Genomic DNA, 18,237 nt, shown 5'->3' with positions numbered 1-18,237 from the left:
ACGACACATGGCTGTCGGCCCCTGCTGAGCCATGGCTATGGACTGCACTGCGGAATAGTAGGTCACACATGTGAAACTGAAACATGATTTATTTATGGCACATTCTATGCCATTGTGCACGCATCATCGCAGACTGCATCCCCTTTCAGCACTGATGCCACTGACTCTGTGCCCCATGATCCATATACACTCCCTGTTTGAACTTTGGTGGCGTGTGAGACAATGGATTGGGTGTTGTCATCATCATCATGTAGCTGATACTGATTTGCTGTCAAGTAGGTGTCTGTAGCATTCATCTACTACATATTGCCTGTGTCAGCTTGGTTTTGCCCTCTGCATCAGGCCCTGGAAGAACACCTTCCACTGTCCCCTGAAACACTCCACGTCATTCACCCTGGACATCGCCGAGGACCCGCTCAGCTCTTGTGTCCCTATCACACTGCACCGTAAGTCACCGTCCTGTGGTGGTGTGCCTGTGCTGGCCGTACTGCATTCGGGGCCACTAACTCTGTGCACCACAACTCATGGACCTATTCTGATTGAGTTCTGTGCTGTGGACAGCGCACACAACAATGTTACCTCATGCAGTGGGGAAGACCTGGGACCATGATGAGGAAGATGTGTCTAGTGTGCGGATGGTAGAAGGCACAGACAATGGGAGGGCAGGAGGCAACAACCCCAAGGCAGGAATGCAGACTGGAGGTGGAAGTAAAGCTACACACCCGGATCTATTACTGGGTATTGCGATGTGGACTGCAGATGCAACTGTCACCTCAGGCAGTGTGGGAGACCTGGGAAGTTAATGAGGAAGCTGATACAGGTGTAACACACCTCACTGCATATGCATCAGGACTAACCAGAAGAGACACAATCGTAGCAATTTCTTCACATGAGCGCACTCATCTCTAGTGCCCCTACCTCAGTGCACTGCAACTCACGGAACCTCCTGACTGAATATTGGGTGACCTCTGTCCTTGCTCCGTCTCCCTCCATGTTGCTCTGCAGTTGACTCTTTTATGCTGGTGTTTTCTGTTTTCATTGCACTGGTGTCCAGTGTTGAAGTTGTTGCCAGCACCAAGCACTCCGTGCGGGCTGGCTTATACTCACCCCACACACATCCAGCACAGGTGTCACTGTACATGTGGGCCTGCCAATAAAGGGGACCAGGCGCACGTGCCCGTAGACAGTTCAACATGATATATGCGTGTGTCCCTGTGGTCTTGTTGTATGCATGGGGGCCCTGGGCCCTATGACATTACATTGTGCTGTGTACAGTGGACGCAGACATGTCAACGCAGGCAGCGGGTTAGAACTTGGACATGTAGCTTTGTCGTAACCCACTCAATTCGTAAGGAGAGTGGACTGTGCCATCGTACGCAGAGCCAACGTGGGTGTGTGACTGATATGTGCGTGCCCCTGGGCGTGGTTCTGTACTGGGAATGTGCATCTGCATGTGTCTCTATGGCAGTGTGGGTCTCCTTTGTGTGGTGTAGGTGGTCCCTGAAGGGTATTGGACACCCACGTATGTGTTCTAGTTCGCCTTCCATGGGTTCGGACCACACCCGCACCTGTTGGGCCACCTCCTTTTGGCGTTCTGTCACCTGGCATTGGGGTGCTATGTGTGGGTCTGTGAAGTGTTTTGAGCCAGCCGTGATTGTGGGTGCTCCATGCTGTGTGGTCTGTTGCAGGGGCTGGGTTCTCCTCTTATTAGCTTGTCTGCCCTGGTCCTGGTGGTGGGTCGCGTGGGATGTCCAGGGGCTGTTGTAGGGTGTTGGTGTCGAAGGTGTGGTGTTCGTCTCACTGATGGGTTGTCTGGTCTGACCTGCTGGAGGTGTTGTTTGTCCCTCTGCAATGTGAAGGGGAGATGCATGTTGACATTGTGTTGACATTTATGTTGGTGCATTGTTCTTGTAGACATGCAGATTGTGTGACAATGTACCCTGTAACTGTTTGGGGGGTGCTTGCAATTTGGTTTGGGACAGTGGACATTTGGATCACATGACTGATGTGAGATTTTACCCGTACATATGCATCTCACAGTTCCCTGCTCTGTCAAATGTGATTGGCCTGTTTCTGTGCATAGGCTGGCCCAGTTGTGTCCCCTGTTCTGCAGTGTTGGTACTGCACTTTGTGCCACATTGTCATGGGATGTGCTGTGATTGCTATGTGTGTGTGCTGCAGTGTGTTACGGGGATGGGGGACAAGTCCCTGTGTCATTGTGGTTGTGCAGTGTGCTACACCTCGTTGTGCATTTGTTCCATTGTGCCCATCTCCCCCCGTCCCCCAGTCCTTGTTGGATCCTCACCCTGTTGTTGTCGTGTCAGGTCCTCTTGAGCTGTGTCCATACTCCCACCTCCTTGCACCGTCTCCACACTGATGACTGGCCTCCGTTTCCTCCAGCTCCTCCTGTGGCGCAGGATTCCCACCTCCTGTCGCCGTTGCTGCCATCCTGTTGGCAGCGGCTTTAGGCCTGGTTTAGGTTTTCAGGTCATGCCAGTGCCTCTTGGCCTCATCCATTGTCCTCCTCGACATACCGGCTGCATTCCAGGTAGTCTGATTGTGGGACAGTTGTTGGTATGTGTTCTGTCACCTACTTGTTTTCCTGCGGACTGCACCCTGTCTTCCTCTCCCTCTTCTCCTTGGCCTTACCCGGCCACGTTGTTCCTTGCTTGTGGTCTGTGGAACTTGTGGGGTTCACGTTGGCCTCTGCGCTGGGTCAGGGTGCATCCATGTTGCTACGCACTTTGGATTCTTTCTGGTGTGTAGTTTTTGTAGCTTTTATAGTGCATTTTCCCACCAGACGCGTGGGATTTGCAGGCCTGCAGCTGATTTTTGCGGCTTTTTGTATCGGAATTGGCCTCATTGCAGGATATTTTGCTTTAGCGTTTCGCATTTTTGCGGCGTGGCATTGTTTTAAACGTGGTCAGTTGATGCGTTATCTGGTGACTATCGCATGGTACCGCTGTGTTGTGAATTCCCTGTTAACACGGCGTTGGGTTCCTGCAATCGACTGCGATGTTGGAGATTGCGTTAAGTAACTTTTGCGATGGTTATCATACATTCTTAAGACTATGCCCCTTTGACATTAATTAAATCCCATTTAGGATGACACAATCAGCATGTTTTCTTCAAGAGGGGAAGGGCGTCTGACCTAAGGACCTGATTCAGAAAGGGCCTACGCACTCGTGGAGGAGGCAACGCAGTTGTGGGGGAGGTTCTGCACTCAGGGTGGAATCTCCACAATGAGAATTCTCATTGTGGAGAATCTGTCCGGAAAGCAGAGACTCCCGCACGCCTGCGGGATCATGGCCACGAGTGCGGGGGCCCTTTGTGAATCAGGCCCCTGGTATTCAGAGTGATAAATGATAGCGAGAAGGAGTACACGCTGCTGGTAATTAAGTGCAAAGGCTAGCTCTGCTGTTGAATTGGTCGTACGTCAAAATGTTGAGGTTAATAAAATTGACCTACACAAATCACCACTCCAGAATATCGACCACCAAAACCTTGTAAGATATTTATATATAGGGAAGTGTAAATGTACTATTGCTAATTCCAGAGCTATGTACCTTGCGACTATGTTGGTAGTCAATATTGTGGCGTCCATTTAAGTGCGAATCAATGTAGAAAACTTAATAATGTTGCCAAACAGAATTAGGGGCACTTAATTCATCTCTTTCTAGACCAGACTCCAGAAACAACAAAGTGAAGATGCATGACATACGGCAGCAGGAAACACATCAGTAAAGCACTTCGCCAAACAGTACACCATCTGCGTTCTAGATCTAGCTACTTATTTCTAGAAATGAACAAGCTATGTTCAGATTTCGACAAAACTGACAAATGACTCTCCAAAGTTCACCCAACCCAAGGCCTCCCGACCATCTACAGCCTTATTTTTATGTTTAAATATTTTTAATATATAATATAAAGTCTGGCCTGGCCGTTGATAGTGTCTCATTCTCCACATGTATCACTCATTAACGCCCCTAAATGTGCATCCCCACACTGCTGATGCACCATCTGTTACATGTGATGCCCTAAACAGCGTTGGTTTTGAGGAAAACCCTAATACTCTGAATGTGCTGCAAATACATTGTCTACATTGCAGCTCTAGTCTCCTTGTTATAGATGTCAAAAAAGCAGTTCTGCTTCAGCAAACGTTCAATAAATGTGTAAGCCCCTGAATACGTGCTACTTGCAACCAATAAAAAAAACTAAAGCCTATGGCCCAAGGTCAGAAGACTTGAAGAATGAGATAAAACTAAGAAAGCAAGACTTGGAAATGACACTAGACATTTGGGGTAAAGAGGCCAGTGGTGCATCTGTTGGTGTTCCAAGATATGTTAGCTTCAATTCAATTGACACCTATTCTTTTCTTATGCAGAATGCATGGAAGGGACCTATGGACAAGACTGTACATTCAGATGTCAATGCAAGAATCAAGCTGACTGCGACCATGTCAGTGGAGCGTGTACCTGCACAGCTGGTTGGACAGGAATGTTCTGTGAGACAGGTATCCTTAGATTTCCTTTTTTATATCAATGATAGTCTTAATAAACGTCACATATAGTACAAATAGCGCTCCTATCATGGTAGCAAAGTCATTTTAAGGTTGTTAATTGAAATGGATTCCTTTTTTATGGTCACTATGTGTGGGTGTTAATTGAAGTTCCTAGGAGGGCTGTTAATGGAGGTGATAATTGAAACATGGTTTGCATACAGTCCTCAACATGGATTCTTTTTGCCTTGAAAAACCCTGGGGCATATTTACAAGCCCCTAACACCACTCGAGTGTCACTTTTTCTGATGCTACGGTGGCATTGCACCTTCCCTATATTTTCAAGGTGGCACTAATCCACTTATCATGGCTTAATGCCATCTTGTAAATATGCCCCTTTTCGCTGCAGTCTACTGCGGCAAAGGAGCCGGCGATGGGCGCTGCAGTTGGCGGTCCACCGCAACACCCATTACTTTCTTATGCTGCCCTAGGTTTACAAGGCTGGGGCAGCACCAAAAACGAATGCCAGGGAATACCTGGTCTTAGCATGGTGATACGAGGAGAAATTAAAGAAATGATTAATTTCTCGTTTTTTGCTTATTCTATGCGTGGTATAGCAAATCACCATTATAGATTGCTTATGTGCAGGAAGGTGTCCCTTCCTGCACATAAACAATCGCCCCTGCAGCGCAGACACCCGTGCAACATGGTGCAAGGGTGCCTGCACTGGCGCTAGGCAGCTTTTTTAGCACTAGGAGAAATGCAGGGGGTGCGAAGTATTTTTCTAAATAAGGCAAATCCCTACTTTAAAATGACGGAGCGTGCCATTGCCAAATTTGGTATAGCTCTGCATTCCGGCATTTTCTTGTAAATATCTTCCCCATTTCTTATGTAGTGCTTCATGTGCCACTTCTGCCATTTGTAAACAAGTAGTGTTATGTTTGCACAATTTAATGGTACTCAGCTTACCAATCTCAGAAGGAATGAAGGCTAAAAGGGCCATGCTGAGAGACAAATTCGTGAGAAGTAAATGCTTCCGAATGCCAGCAGCAACCATTTCACTCACTGCACCATCCTGCCATCAGTAGATGATGTATACACATCTGTTTTCCTTGCAGGGATCAGGGAAATCAGGGAAAACATTAGTATTTTGTTCTGGACAAGGTGTTGAAAGCTGTAGTAACCAAGTCCACGCGGGTAGATGAGGTTCAAGAAATGTATTAAAGTAAGTTACAAGATATGTAGATTAGCCCCACCAGGAGCAGCCAGCATGCTGCTCACTCCAGTCTCAACTGTGAATTTTCCTCACAGACACCCAACATTCTTAAGCACATCATCACTGCAACATTCCACTGGCTGAGCAGGTGGTGAATATGGAGTAACAATACCGTGGACAGTATACCAGGATACTACATATCCCCCTTTCTTATACAACAGAAAATAAATTAAAAAGTAAACAAAAAAGAGAGAACCATAAAAGAGGAAAGAATAAGTGGAATAAAGAAACAGCATAAGCGATTCAAGGAAATGCACAACAAGGAGAGCAGAAAGATAGGTGGGAGTAGTAAAAGCAGAAGCAAGAGATGAAAAACATGAATAAACAGGTAAATATAAACCATCCTTTCTTGTATAAATAACAACAGAAAAAAGTAGGAAGACCCAGCGAAAGAAAACAACGACGAAAAGACAAAACATGAAAGCCCTAATGACCACCCTTCAGACACACCTACTGTTGGACAGGCAAGCGCGGAAGCAAGGCATAGCACAACACAACAAAACACTGGACTACATCTACACACACACTCATTGGAGAATAAAGAGAAGTCTTAGGCAGAAAGAAGAACACACTACAATAAGAGAAAGACAGAAGACAAAGAAAGATTGACAACAAGGATAAAGTCCAGAATCCACAGATGACGAGAAGAAAAGACATCACAAGGAAAACTGAACACACGAAAGAAACAGAGAAGAAGAGGAGAGAATACAATGATCACTCATACTTCCCTGTTAAAAAATGGTAATGATAATATAATGTAAACAACATTGCATTGGAAAATTGACAATCCATTATGCTTTGAACGCGTGGGTTTGTATCCCATCCTCTTCGCCAAATAAAGGTAGTAACAGAGTCCACGCGGGTAGATTAGGTTGAAGATGTTTATAAACGTAAGTTACAAGATATGTAGATTAGCCCCACCAGGAGCAGCCAGCATGCTGCTCACCCCAATCTCAACTGTGACTTTCCTCACAGACACCCAACATTCTTAAGCGCATCATCACTCCAACATTCCACTGGCTGAGCAGGTGATAAATATGGAGTAACAATAACATGGACAGTATACCCGGATACTACATAAGCATTGCAATGCATTGAAACAGTTGTAGACTCAACCCGGAACTATTTTCCCAAATAAGAAGCTCTGTGCAAATAGGGTTACCGGAGATTGGGTACTTATCGTGTGAAATCTGGGCATATAGTTGAAAAAGCTCAGGGCAGTCCATTTTCACAAAAAGGGCTAACTCACAAGTGCATGTGACAGCGAAAATCTGGTAGTACCTTCGGATATGAATTTTAGACTTTGATCTTCAGTGGACCCACTTTGGGAATATAACCGAAGTGAGTAGGGGATTTTATTTGTGTTCCAGATTCCTTCAGTCAGATGCATACAGTTGATAACTAATTCTCCAACTGGGCAAAGTTACCAAATAAGGTCTGTAAATAAATTCATACAGTTGGTGTAACAATTATGGGTTCGATTTAGAGTTTGGAGGAGAAGGTACTCCATTGCAAAGGTGAAGGAGTACCCTCTCCACCAAATTCAAGGTCCGCCCATCAACCTCACCTCATTTAGAGTTGAGGGGGCCTTCAGTATGTCGATGGTTCTGTTTACTCCGTCTCTGTTGCTGACGTACACCTTCAACGGCCTGACAGAGTAAGCGCAGATGAGATTTAGCTATTTGTTCATGCGCCCTATTTAGAGTGGGCAAACAAATAGCAAGTTTTCACTGTCCATCACCGACATGATAAATTGCAAAGTGAAAACTACCCTGGCAAGGGGTTAATTGTTTATGTTTTGTTTTCAAAAACAAAATCCCACTTTGGTATTTTGTTAATGAAAATACAAAAAACATAGCAAGTTTTCCATATGGCTCTGTCATGTTGACAGAGCTTTCCTTCAAACTTTAAAAGCATTAGCAGGAATGAGCATGCCAGCAGTTATCTTTAAATTTGGCGGGTGGCTACTCCCTCTGGCTGACGGAGTATTTTACTCTGTCGCCCTTAAAAACGAAATCCCATCTGCCAAAATTTAAATCCGGCCCTATTTGTTTTTTTGGAGCGATGGACTTCTATACACTCTATGCACTCTACATGGCCTTCAAAGAGGAACTGTTTCTTTTTTTTACCTGAATTTATTGTGTATCGATTTTATGTATTGACATTTTTAACTGTGGTATTTATGGCCAACGTCCGAAAAAAGTTTAAATGAATGAATCAATGGAACTTTTTCTAACTTTTAAGCCTTATTAGTGCTTAATGTTCAGGCAAAACAAAATAGTAACTTAATTTACCCATGGATGTTGACAATAAAATGGTAGGAAATATTTGAATGTTTTAGATTTAAAATTTTCACTTGCTTACATTTAGACTTAGTACATATTATTCATTGGTATAAAAATTTTCTTTAGGCATTTCATCCTTTCAAAAAACTCATAAATTCTCTTACCTTTCCATCAATTACGTTTTGAAATAATAGTAACCGGTTGCATCTTAAATTTAAATGTCTGCTTTATAAAACGCTATTGAACACTCTATGAAACAGCCTAAAAAGACAGGAATCCTCAATATAACAATCTGTCCTCATTCAACCAGGAAAAACTCAAACAAATGTTCCAGTGTACTATTTCACTGAAGCAGTAAGATAATTATATCTCCTTAGGTACTGCACTATTATGAAAGGAATGGCAACTATTCCCACAAATGCCTCCATACCTTCACTTCTTTACAGCAGGTGGGAAGTTGATCGAAGATCGCTGGTTCCATATTCTTTAACTCAAGATTTAAAGAAGAGTATCTGTTTGATACCACACAGTTAACCACAATCTCATAATCAAGATCACTCGTTCACTCAAGACTTCATATAATCCTGGTCAACATTGAAGGCAAATAATTATACTATCAAAAAGAGGGGGGACCTGAGAGCCAGTTGATGGTCCAGTGTCCATGCTCCCAAAATTACATACAACAAACAGACAAAGTTATAGTGTATAGCAACACCCTTGTCAGAGTAAAAGCTCATAAATCGAGTATAATCCCAAGGGGCACATTTGTACCTCGGTATCATAGACATGGTCAACATGTTTCACGCCTCTGTTGCCATAAACGGTCGTTGGCGCTTCTTCAGGACCAGGATTGAAGAGTGTGGTGAAGTGCACGTGAAGAAATATTAAAAGATAAATACCCATAATACATGTCAGGGCAGGTCATTGTACTGCTCCTGATCACAACCTCCCAAATAAACTGCACTCGCTCCAAAGACTGTGGGAGGAAGACGCCCGCACCATGACGGGAAATGTCACAAGTGCCAAACGCCCATGCACCTATCGTATGCCGCCACCAAGCCAAAATGCAGCAGTGGCCGCGCGACGGAAGATTTTTAAAAAGGCGCATAGGTTTTAAAAATCACCACACTCTGCCCGATGATGAAGCATGACACCCCTTGGGGTGTGTGAGGGCAACAAGAGGCAAGACACGTTCTTCCCCTCATTTGGTGGGTCCATTTAACCTAGAATCTTCCCCCTTTTTATCTTTAAGCACAAGGGTGTCTGTCTGCACCCTATTGTTGGAACAGTGTCCTTTCATTTTTTGTGGCAAATAATTATATACAAAGCGCACCTCTAAAGTTACAATGATAAATATGTTCACACTGTAACCAGAAACTAGCAGATTACCCATTCCATTATATCCAATGTTCCCATAATCTTTTCGAGAAGGCAAAATGGCCTATTGATTTCTGAGCTGGAGGACAAATGTAAATAACGAAATATTTTTTGAAATTAAGAGAAGCCATCCAGTTACAGCTTTAGACATATCACAAGGCAGAACCAGGAGGCCATTGGGACCTTCCATTCCTTCAATCATGAACACCTGAGAATAGGTGCCTGCATCAACATATTTGAGTCTAATGGACTATAATGAAACTCTTTTTTGTACATATGCAATTTTCAATGGCTTTTTAGACCATGCTAGATACTTTTAACATATTCACAAAAGTGCTCACTCAATAGAGGGATGCAATTAATTGGTAGCTGAATGATTGTATGTTTGCCAGTGTGGCTGTAGTAATGAACGGGCTTGCAGTGTGTGAACAGATGGCTCAGTCTAGACCTTCACAAATGTTGTGGTTGACCCAGTATGATCCCCACATCTTAAGACCATGTGTTTGACTATATATCTATTGGTTACACAGCACAGCACCAGCCTTTGATGCATTAAGGGCCTACTCACAGTGCACCACAAAAGATAGATTTGTCAGTGTCTCCTGCTTGCTCAACAGGTTATGGGAAATGTCAGCTGCTGGCAGTTACTTTGATATTCAGCGATTCTGGCATTTTAACTTTATACCTGGGATAGATTACTACGTTATGTTATGTTGTTATATGCATTTGTTACGCGCACATTTACTCAGGAGTTTCCCGGTGCGAGTCTATAGAGGTACTATACTCACCGTCAAACAAAAAGATAGGTTTTCAGTTTTTTCCTAAAAACCCCCAAATCCTGGATGGTGCGCAGGCTCAACGGGAGAGTGTTCCAGGCAGTAGCTGCCTTCACTGTGAAAGAGCCACCCCCGGTCCTCTGTCGCTTAAAGCGAGGAACATGAGCTAGATACAGAGAAGCGGAGCGCAATGCCCGCCCAGGTACATAGAAAGAGATCCGCTTTTGAAGATAGAGAGTTACAACAAACAAATGATGGACGGAATGCTGACAATGCAGACATTCTCCCCCAGTCAAGAGATCTGGGTTAAATCCATCGTTCTTTTGCCCACTACACCACCCCAGTTTAGACATGGCCATATGCAAATCAGTCTTGACCCTGTGCCTCATGGGAACAGTCCAGGCCGAACTGCCTGACATGGCTTGGCAGTTCGGGCTGGACTGTTCCCATGAGGCACAGGGTCAAGACTGATTTGCATATGGCCATGTCTGAACTGGATTGGCGTAGTGGGCAAAAGAACGATGGATTTAACCCAGATCTCTTGACTGGGGGAGAATGTCTGCATTGTCAGCATTCCGTCCATCATTTGTTTGTTGTAACGCTTTTCGCCCTAAGTGGGATGGGTATTCCCAGACGTGGGACCCGTGCTCACTACGCCACTGGAGTCAAGCTATCCTGGCTGATGACGGCTGATAGCCAGAAACCGGTCCTAGGATGCTTGATTCCGATCCAGGGAAGACATGGCTTGGCAGTTCGGGCTGGACTGTTCCCATGAGGCACAGGGTCAAGACTGATTTGCATATGGCCATGTCTGAACTGGATTGGCGTAGTGGGCAAAAGAACGATGGATTTAACCCAGATCTCTTGACTGGGGGAGAATGTCTGCATTGTCAGCATTCTGTCCATCATTTGTTTGTTGTAACGCTTTTCGCCCTAAGTGGGATGGGTATTCCCAGACGTGGGACCCGTGCTCACTACGCCACTGGAGTCAAGCTATCCTGGCTGATGACGGCTGATAGCCAGAAACCGGTCCTAGGATGCTTGATTCCGGTCCAGGGAAGACATGGCTTGGCAGTTCGGGCTGGACTGTTCCCATGAGGCACAGGGTCAAGACTGATTTGCATATGGCCATGTCTGAACTGGATTGGCGTAGTGGACAAAAGAACGATGGATTTAACCCAGATCTCTTGACTGGGGGAGAATGTCTGCATTGTCAGCATTCCGTCCATCATTTGTTTGTTGTAACGCTTTGAAGATAGAGAGGCCCGCTTCCATGAATTGCCCGATGGGCCAGGATCAGTAACTTAAATTTAACTCTTGCGGCTACTGGTAACCAATGGTACAAACGAAGCTGGCTCTGCACACTGTCCCTAGATGACAGCCCGGATAACAGTCTGGCAGCAGTATTCTGGACTACCTATAATTTCTTTAACAGATAGCCCGGAATGCCAGAAAAAAGGGCATTAGCATAATCCAAACGGGACATAATCAGTGCACATTTAATTGTTTGTCTCGCTGCTATTGGTAGAAGGGGGAAAAAACTTCTAAACGATTTAAGCAAACCAAAGCAGCCACCAGCCAACTTCTTAATGTGTATCTCAAAAGAGAGACGTTCATCGAACCAAACCCCAAGATTCTTTGCCGATTTCCCAGAGGAAATTGGACAGGGGTACTCAGGTGGCCAAAGCTGCTCTCGGAAATTCGGAGGAAACATGCCGAATAGCAGAACCTCCGATTTCCCCTCATTACACTTAAGCTGTGCCTCCGCCATCCAGTTAAAAACTGAGGCCAGGCAAAGTTGTGCCTGAGATACCGAGCCCACCTCTCTCTTCCAGGTAAATAATAGCTGAGTGTCATCCACGTACGCCATCACCTAAGCCCCCAGATCCTCCGCTAAATAGATCAGTGGGGTCATATAGATATTGAATAAGAGGGGGCTAAGGGCAGACCCTTGCGGGACACCCGTTAAAACCTGCTGTGGAGAGGAGGAAAAAGGTGGCATCCATATCTGCTCAGTCCGAGCTTCCAGAAAGGAGCGATGCCATTCCCGTACAGCACCTGATATCCCAATCCTAGCCAAGCGAGATAGGAGCAATGGATGGGGAACCGTATCAAACGCGGCCGAGAGGTCAAGCAGGATAAGCGCCGCCCTCCCGCCTGCATCCAGGCAGTCTCGTATGGCCTCCGCTACCTCGACAAGCACAGTTTCAGTGCTATGTCCCGTTCGGAAGCCAGACTGGGCTGGATGTAGAATCGACTCCCTCTCCACAAAGTCAGTCAGCTGTTTGTTTACCACCTTTTCACAAACTTTTGCTAGAGCGTGGAGTAAAGAAATAGGTCGATAATTCCCCAGACAGAGGGGGTCAAGTGATTGTTTTTTAAGAAGAGGCCAAATCATAGCTTCCTTCCAGGATGAAGGAACAACCGCTTCCTTCAGGGAGAGATTAATAATAGTGGTCACTTCTCTATAAACAGTCTCAGAGACTGCTGCCAATGTCCTGGCCGGACATGGATCAGAAGGAGATCCAGATTTTAAGGCCTTTCGAATTTTAAGAAATTCATGAGGGACCACTGGACCGAATTCAGACAATCCATGGTCAGTGCCTTCTGATGAACCGATCAGAACTTCCTCTACATGGGCACTCTGAGAGGTAAAGGTTGCTTGGATGCCCAGAATCTTATCCCTAAAAGCTTGGGAGAGGGTGTCACACCAGGAAGGAGAAGAAGGCATTACACTGGCTTGAGCCACAGGGGCCATGAAACTCTGAACAATCGCATATAGTTCCCTAGCGTTGTTATTCGCAGCTTCAATACGAGTAGAATAGAATAGCCCCTTAGCCTGTTTAATTGAAGCATAATAAACCCTCTGCTTGTCTCTGAGCTTCCTCTTATCCTCCAGCCTATATCCACCCTTCCTCCATGCCCGTTCCAAGACCTTACAGTCATGTTTCAATCCCTTTAACGAGGCATTGAACCAAGGTTTAGACGGGGATTCTCTCGTCAACCTATTCAGACATGGAGAAGTCACCCTTGCCACTGCTGTCTGGACCCAACTGGAAAGTTCTGCCAACTGAGCATTGAGATCTCCGATCAATTTTGGTTTCGAGGCTTCCAGGGCTGTGCTAAATGCAGAAGGATCAATTTTCCCAAACGAAGAGTTATAGCTTGGAGGTACTGGGGGCTCAGTCCTAACTACCTCCCAAGAAAAGTGTGTTATACAATGATCAGACCAGGTCACCGGACTGGTCTCCACCTCTAAAATCGGAAAATTGGAACAAATATGATCGAGTACATGTCCGGCCTGGTGTGTAGGGAGGCTGAGGTGTTGCTTAAGCTGAGCAAACAGCAGCCCATCCAGCAGGTCCTGTGTGTCCTTGCTATCTGTACAGTCCAGATGTATATTTAAGTCACCAAGGATCAGGAAGTTAGAAAATCTGATAGCCCTGGAGGCAATGGCGTCACCCCAATCTTGGAGAAACGACCCTGCCGGTCCTGGGGGTCTATAAATCAATGACTCTCCCAGAGTGAAGTGTTCAGACATCTGAATACTAAAATCTAGTGCTTCACAGCTACTCCAAGAGGAAGCCTCTATCCTATGCAGCTTCCGTTTATCTTTATACATAACCACCACTCCTTCCACTCTCCCGACCATCCGATCTGCCCGAGCGATTTTGTATCCCGGGGGTATGGCTAAGGTGACTATCGGATCGGAAGAGGAATCAAGCCAGGTTTCTGTTAAAAATAGTAGATCAAGAGAACGTTCCTCCAGAAGATCAAACACTTCCGCATAGTGTTTTCTAAGGGACCGAGCATTAATGGAGGCTGCCCTAATCAGGCCTGCCGATGACTGTCGTTCCCGACCCATACCAATACCCTCTTTATCTACCAGACCTGACTTCAATACCAACCCACAGGTTTAGCAAGCATGCTCATCGATCTTACTCACATCCCAGCGTTCCGCCTGACAACTGTGGATGGGTACTACGTATCCTCTTGACCAATAAATGCATGGTAGCAACTCCTCTCCATAAAAAAGGATGGGGTTTTTCTCAAACATAAAACTAGACTCTCCCCTTTTAAAAACAAATTATATTCTTACAGTTACTAAGTTCCCAATTTCGTCATGCAATGGCCATGTCTGTATACCAAATAAAAACACATAGAGAAAATATATATATATATACAAAATTCTATCTATTATTTATTTCAATCATTCAGTTCTAAAAAGCAATACTATTATTTCACTCATAAGATCATTGCTAAAACCGCAAAACAATACAATATTGCACATCCCATCTTTCAGTAAATTTCATATACTTAATCCCAGAAGACTTTCACAATATATCCAAAATAGACAAAAGCTTTTATATAAACTTTCCTTTAAAATGACTGTCGGCTTAGTGTTTCAGTGGTTTCTTGGATCACCCATTCTTCACCACCAAGGAGATATGAGGAGATTCAGCCAGATGACCTGGTTCGAATGTGAAAGATCTAAGACTGCCTGCATCATAAGAGGGTGAAGGATGTGCAGACGATACCAAAGGCCTATGTCAAATTATGAACCTGAGACCTATCCATCAGTACAACCCAGTACAATTCTATACACTTGACCTTGTGAACTTGGGAAAAGAGTTTGCTACACCCCTTGTGACTTTGTGCTTGATGTTCCTGATTTTAGGACAAGTGGAACAGTAAGGGATGTCAAAAATTAAGCTTTTTGCTGACTACATTATATTTCAAAGTCAATAAAAATAACTTTCAAGGAGCGCTTAACATAATTCAACACCTTACCGAGGTGAGTGGTTCAAGATTAAGGGCCAGATGTATTCGAAGAGCATTTTGCAATTCTCAAACTGCGATTTTTACCGAATCCCTATTTGGGAATTGCAAAATGCTATGTATGTAGGAATCACCAAAGATTTTGCTATTCCATAATATTACCTAATAGCGATTCGATAAATAGCAAATCGCTTTTTGGTAATATGACTTCATTTGTTCCTATGGGCTGAAAGGCCCATAGTTGCGAATGGTTGTGCATTAGCTAATTGGCGATTACCTAATTGATAATCGCAAAATTGAGACTACAAAGCCAAGGGTGCCCTCGGGCCTAAGGCCCTCCTGAAGCACTCCCAAAATGTAAAGTGCACACATGCCCTAGCGGCATGTGTGCGCAACATGGCCATTTGAAAAATGCATTTTTCAAAATTTTCACATGGTTACCATCACCTTGAAGTTCATGATAATTAGTGTTACCTAAATGCACAGCTCGCATTTTGTAAAAGGTTTCTTACATGAGCATGAGGGAATCGCAAATTGCCTTCCATAGGTAACAGTAACCAATTAGATAGACTATACGGAACCTTTTAAAATAAGCAGTGGATTTAAATTTTCAGTTGTATTTCAGTCTAAGAAAAAAATAAAATCTTCTGATTAACATTGGAATTTCTTCTGTTTTGAGTTCCCACATTCTCATACTCTTAAAAAATACATAATAATGTAGCAATGACTGGACATTGATTTTATTGTATTTTATTATAATAACATACTGTTTTTGAGTTCCAGACTTACCACTCGACCTGGAATAAGATGTGACTGCTCAGTAATAGATTGATTCATAGGCTTTATTTCGATACATAAAATATCTTAAACGCATTTCAACAGTTTAAAGAAAACAACAAATAAAACACTTTCCCAGAAAAAAAAAGAAATTAAAAAAACAATAAGTTGATAGATACAATTAATACAGTTAAAATCAAGATTAAATTGATACGGAAAGCCTTTTTGCACGAATCAACCAAGTCCACTTTAAAAATTTAGACACACCACAAACCACCAAAGTGGATGTGTCGGACAATAAAATGCATAGGGCCACAGTGTGATAGCGGGTTCCCAACTGTCTACAAAGTGGTTTGAGCCAGCGCCTCCTGGGAAAGCAATAGTCAGGGCATTCAAAAAGAATATGTGTCACCGTCTCGACCCGCGTGGAACAGAGGGCACAAAAGGGGGAGGGCGGGGGGACAATTTCCACCGGGATATCAGGTCACCTACAGGAAGAATCCCTACTCTAAATTTAAAATATAGAGCCCTATCAAATGGAATGGAATGCTCAGTAATAGTACAATTGGAGAGTCAGTAGGGCAAATGAGGAACTTGAGCAATATAATTTGCGTGCAGTAGTGCTGAACACATTCAGGCTCTTCTGGTAAACCTTAATACCTGCCACAGTGATGGCTCAGGAACCTTTAGCTGCACCAGGGCTAAGAGAAAGACAACCCATTGTACAGTAGGTTGTATGTGGATTATGTTTCACACACTAAGAGCAAACAATAAAGTCAAGCCCATTTACTAGCCTGTGGAGAGTTAAAAGATGTCTGATGCTAAACCTCTAGAAGTCGGCATAGGTGAACACCGCTATAGAATAGATGCTTGTACATTAAAATCATAAAATCTACAGGCTGAACAAAATGGACCTTTAGCCCATGTGCTAGCTTGGCCGGGATGTTGGATTTCTCACAGACAGAACCCACCACTAACTCAGCCCTTTACATTATTTACCATCCCTGGTGGAAATAATTTTGTTTTCCAAGTGATCCCCATTGACAGCTATACATGTGAGAAATTAAGAGTTCAAAATGATGAAGGCCCAAAGAGATTTTAAGAAAGAGAAGCAAGAAGAGTTGAAGGATGGATAAAGAGAAAGAACAGAGACAGAGAATGTAACAGAGAAGGAAACAAGATGGATGGGGTTGGAGGTAGTTAAGCAAACACTGTCTCAGTTGTAGTTCTACCTATTACTAAAACCATCCACTCTTCTGAATTTAAAACAAGGAAATGACCAGGAAGTATACCATTGGCTTGCTGACATTGCTGAGTGTGTTTGGGGCTCTTTGAACAAGAGACAGCAGTGGCTCAGCTGCCCCTCAGTGGGAATGAGGTTAGTATGGAATTCAATCGCAAGGAATGAATGTTGCATGAAAGGTGCCACCTTACAGAGATTTGGGCATATTTCTGCAAGATTCCATATAACTTTCCAAGTATGTGGAGCTTGAGTGAGGTCCTGCGAGAAACTTGAGTGCAGGGTGCATAGTGAAATCTGAAAGGATGTGTAATGAGATGGTTCTTATTTGGCTCGCGGAGAACGTTTTGGACATTTGTCAGTGGTGCTACGACAACACTTTGCTCACAAATTGGGTACTCAAAGCCACCTGTGGGTGGAGAAAAGAACAGCCCCTGTGGTCAGGGCCCTTTCACCTCCTCCACCTTTCAGCTCCTGTAAGTGAAAGGTACAGTAGCACCACATCACTTCCCAAAAAAGAATTTCCCTTGTGAATGACCTCCACAAGAGATTGCCTTGAACTGTGGCAGACAACATGAACACTGTAATCATTCAGTCATCTCACCCTGAATATGTGGCAATGCCTCCCCAATGTGAGGCTAAAAAAAATATACATTTGCAAGTGGTTTTATGTGCACAAAACTGATGTTCTATAAGAACATGTACACTCACACATCTTTCATTTGCAGAAACAAAAGTGAAAATGCATAGCCTATGAAATTTTTAGTAGCCTGGCCAAAGCACTTTTCACAAACAGTAATAAATGCGTCCATGACATGAGCCCGCAGTGCTTATTCACTAAACCCTGTTTCTGTTGCATCCAGTTTGCCCCGATGGATTTTTTGGACTCGAGTGTCACCAGGTGTGTGACTGTGAGAACAATGCCCCTTGTAATCATGTAACAGGAATATGTCAGTGCCCCCCTGACTGGACGGGACCCACGTGTAGTCAACGTAAGTAGCACGCAAAAACGTGAGTATTTATCACCCTCGCTTCCTCTCACACCAGAGTGGAAAAGGTTTATCAAATGTGTCATGGAATCTTAACTCTAGCAGATTTGAGACGCATATTGTTGCTGCTGTCAATTCCTATCTTCTTGAACATTAGGAAGGGATCGTGTATTTTTCACTAGACCATTCATCACTTTTCTTATGTTTTGCTATATTTATTTATGTGTTTAATGGCAGCAA

At 44.1% G+C, this 18,237-nt stretch overlaps 1 protein-coding gene across 1 annotated transcript in view; it reads left to right on the top strand.

The window, feature by feature from the left end:
• LOC146785830 (uncharacterized) overlaps positions 1-18,237 on the top strand; it is a 946,503-nt gene that overhangs the window by 830,950 nt on the left and 97,316 nt on the right. Inside the window, exons 21-22 of the mRNA XM_085635161.1 lie at positions 4,385-4,513; positions 17,872-18,000. Of these exons, the coding sequence (XP_085491287.1) occupies positions 4,385-4,513; positions 17,872-18,000 (258 nt within the window). The remainder of the gene's footprint in view (positions 1-4,384; positions 4,514-17,871; positions 18,001-18,237) is intronic.

The sequence above is a fragment of the Triturus cristatus genome, chromosome 11 (genome assembly GCF_964204655.1).
Source record: "Triturus cristatus chromosome 11, aTriCri1.1, whole genome shotgun sequence".
Classification (NCBI taxonomy): Eukaryota; Metazoa; Chordata; class Amphibia; order Caudata; family Salamandridae; genus Triturus; species Triturus cristatus.
The sequence above is the reverse complement of the archived record's forward strand: the minus strand, read 5'-3'. Positions and strand labels throughout refer to the sequence as shown.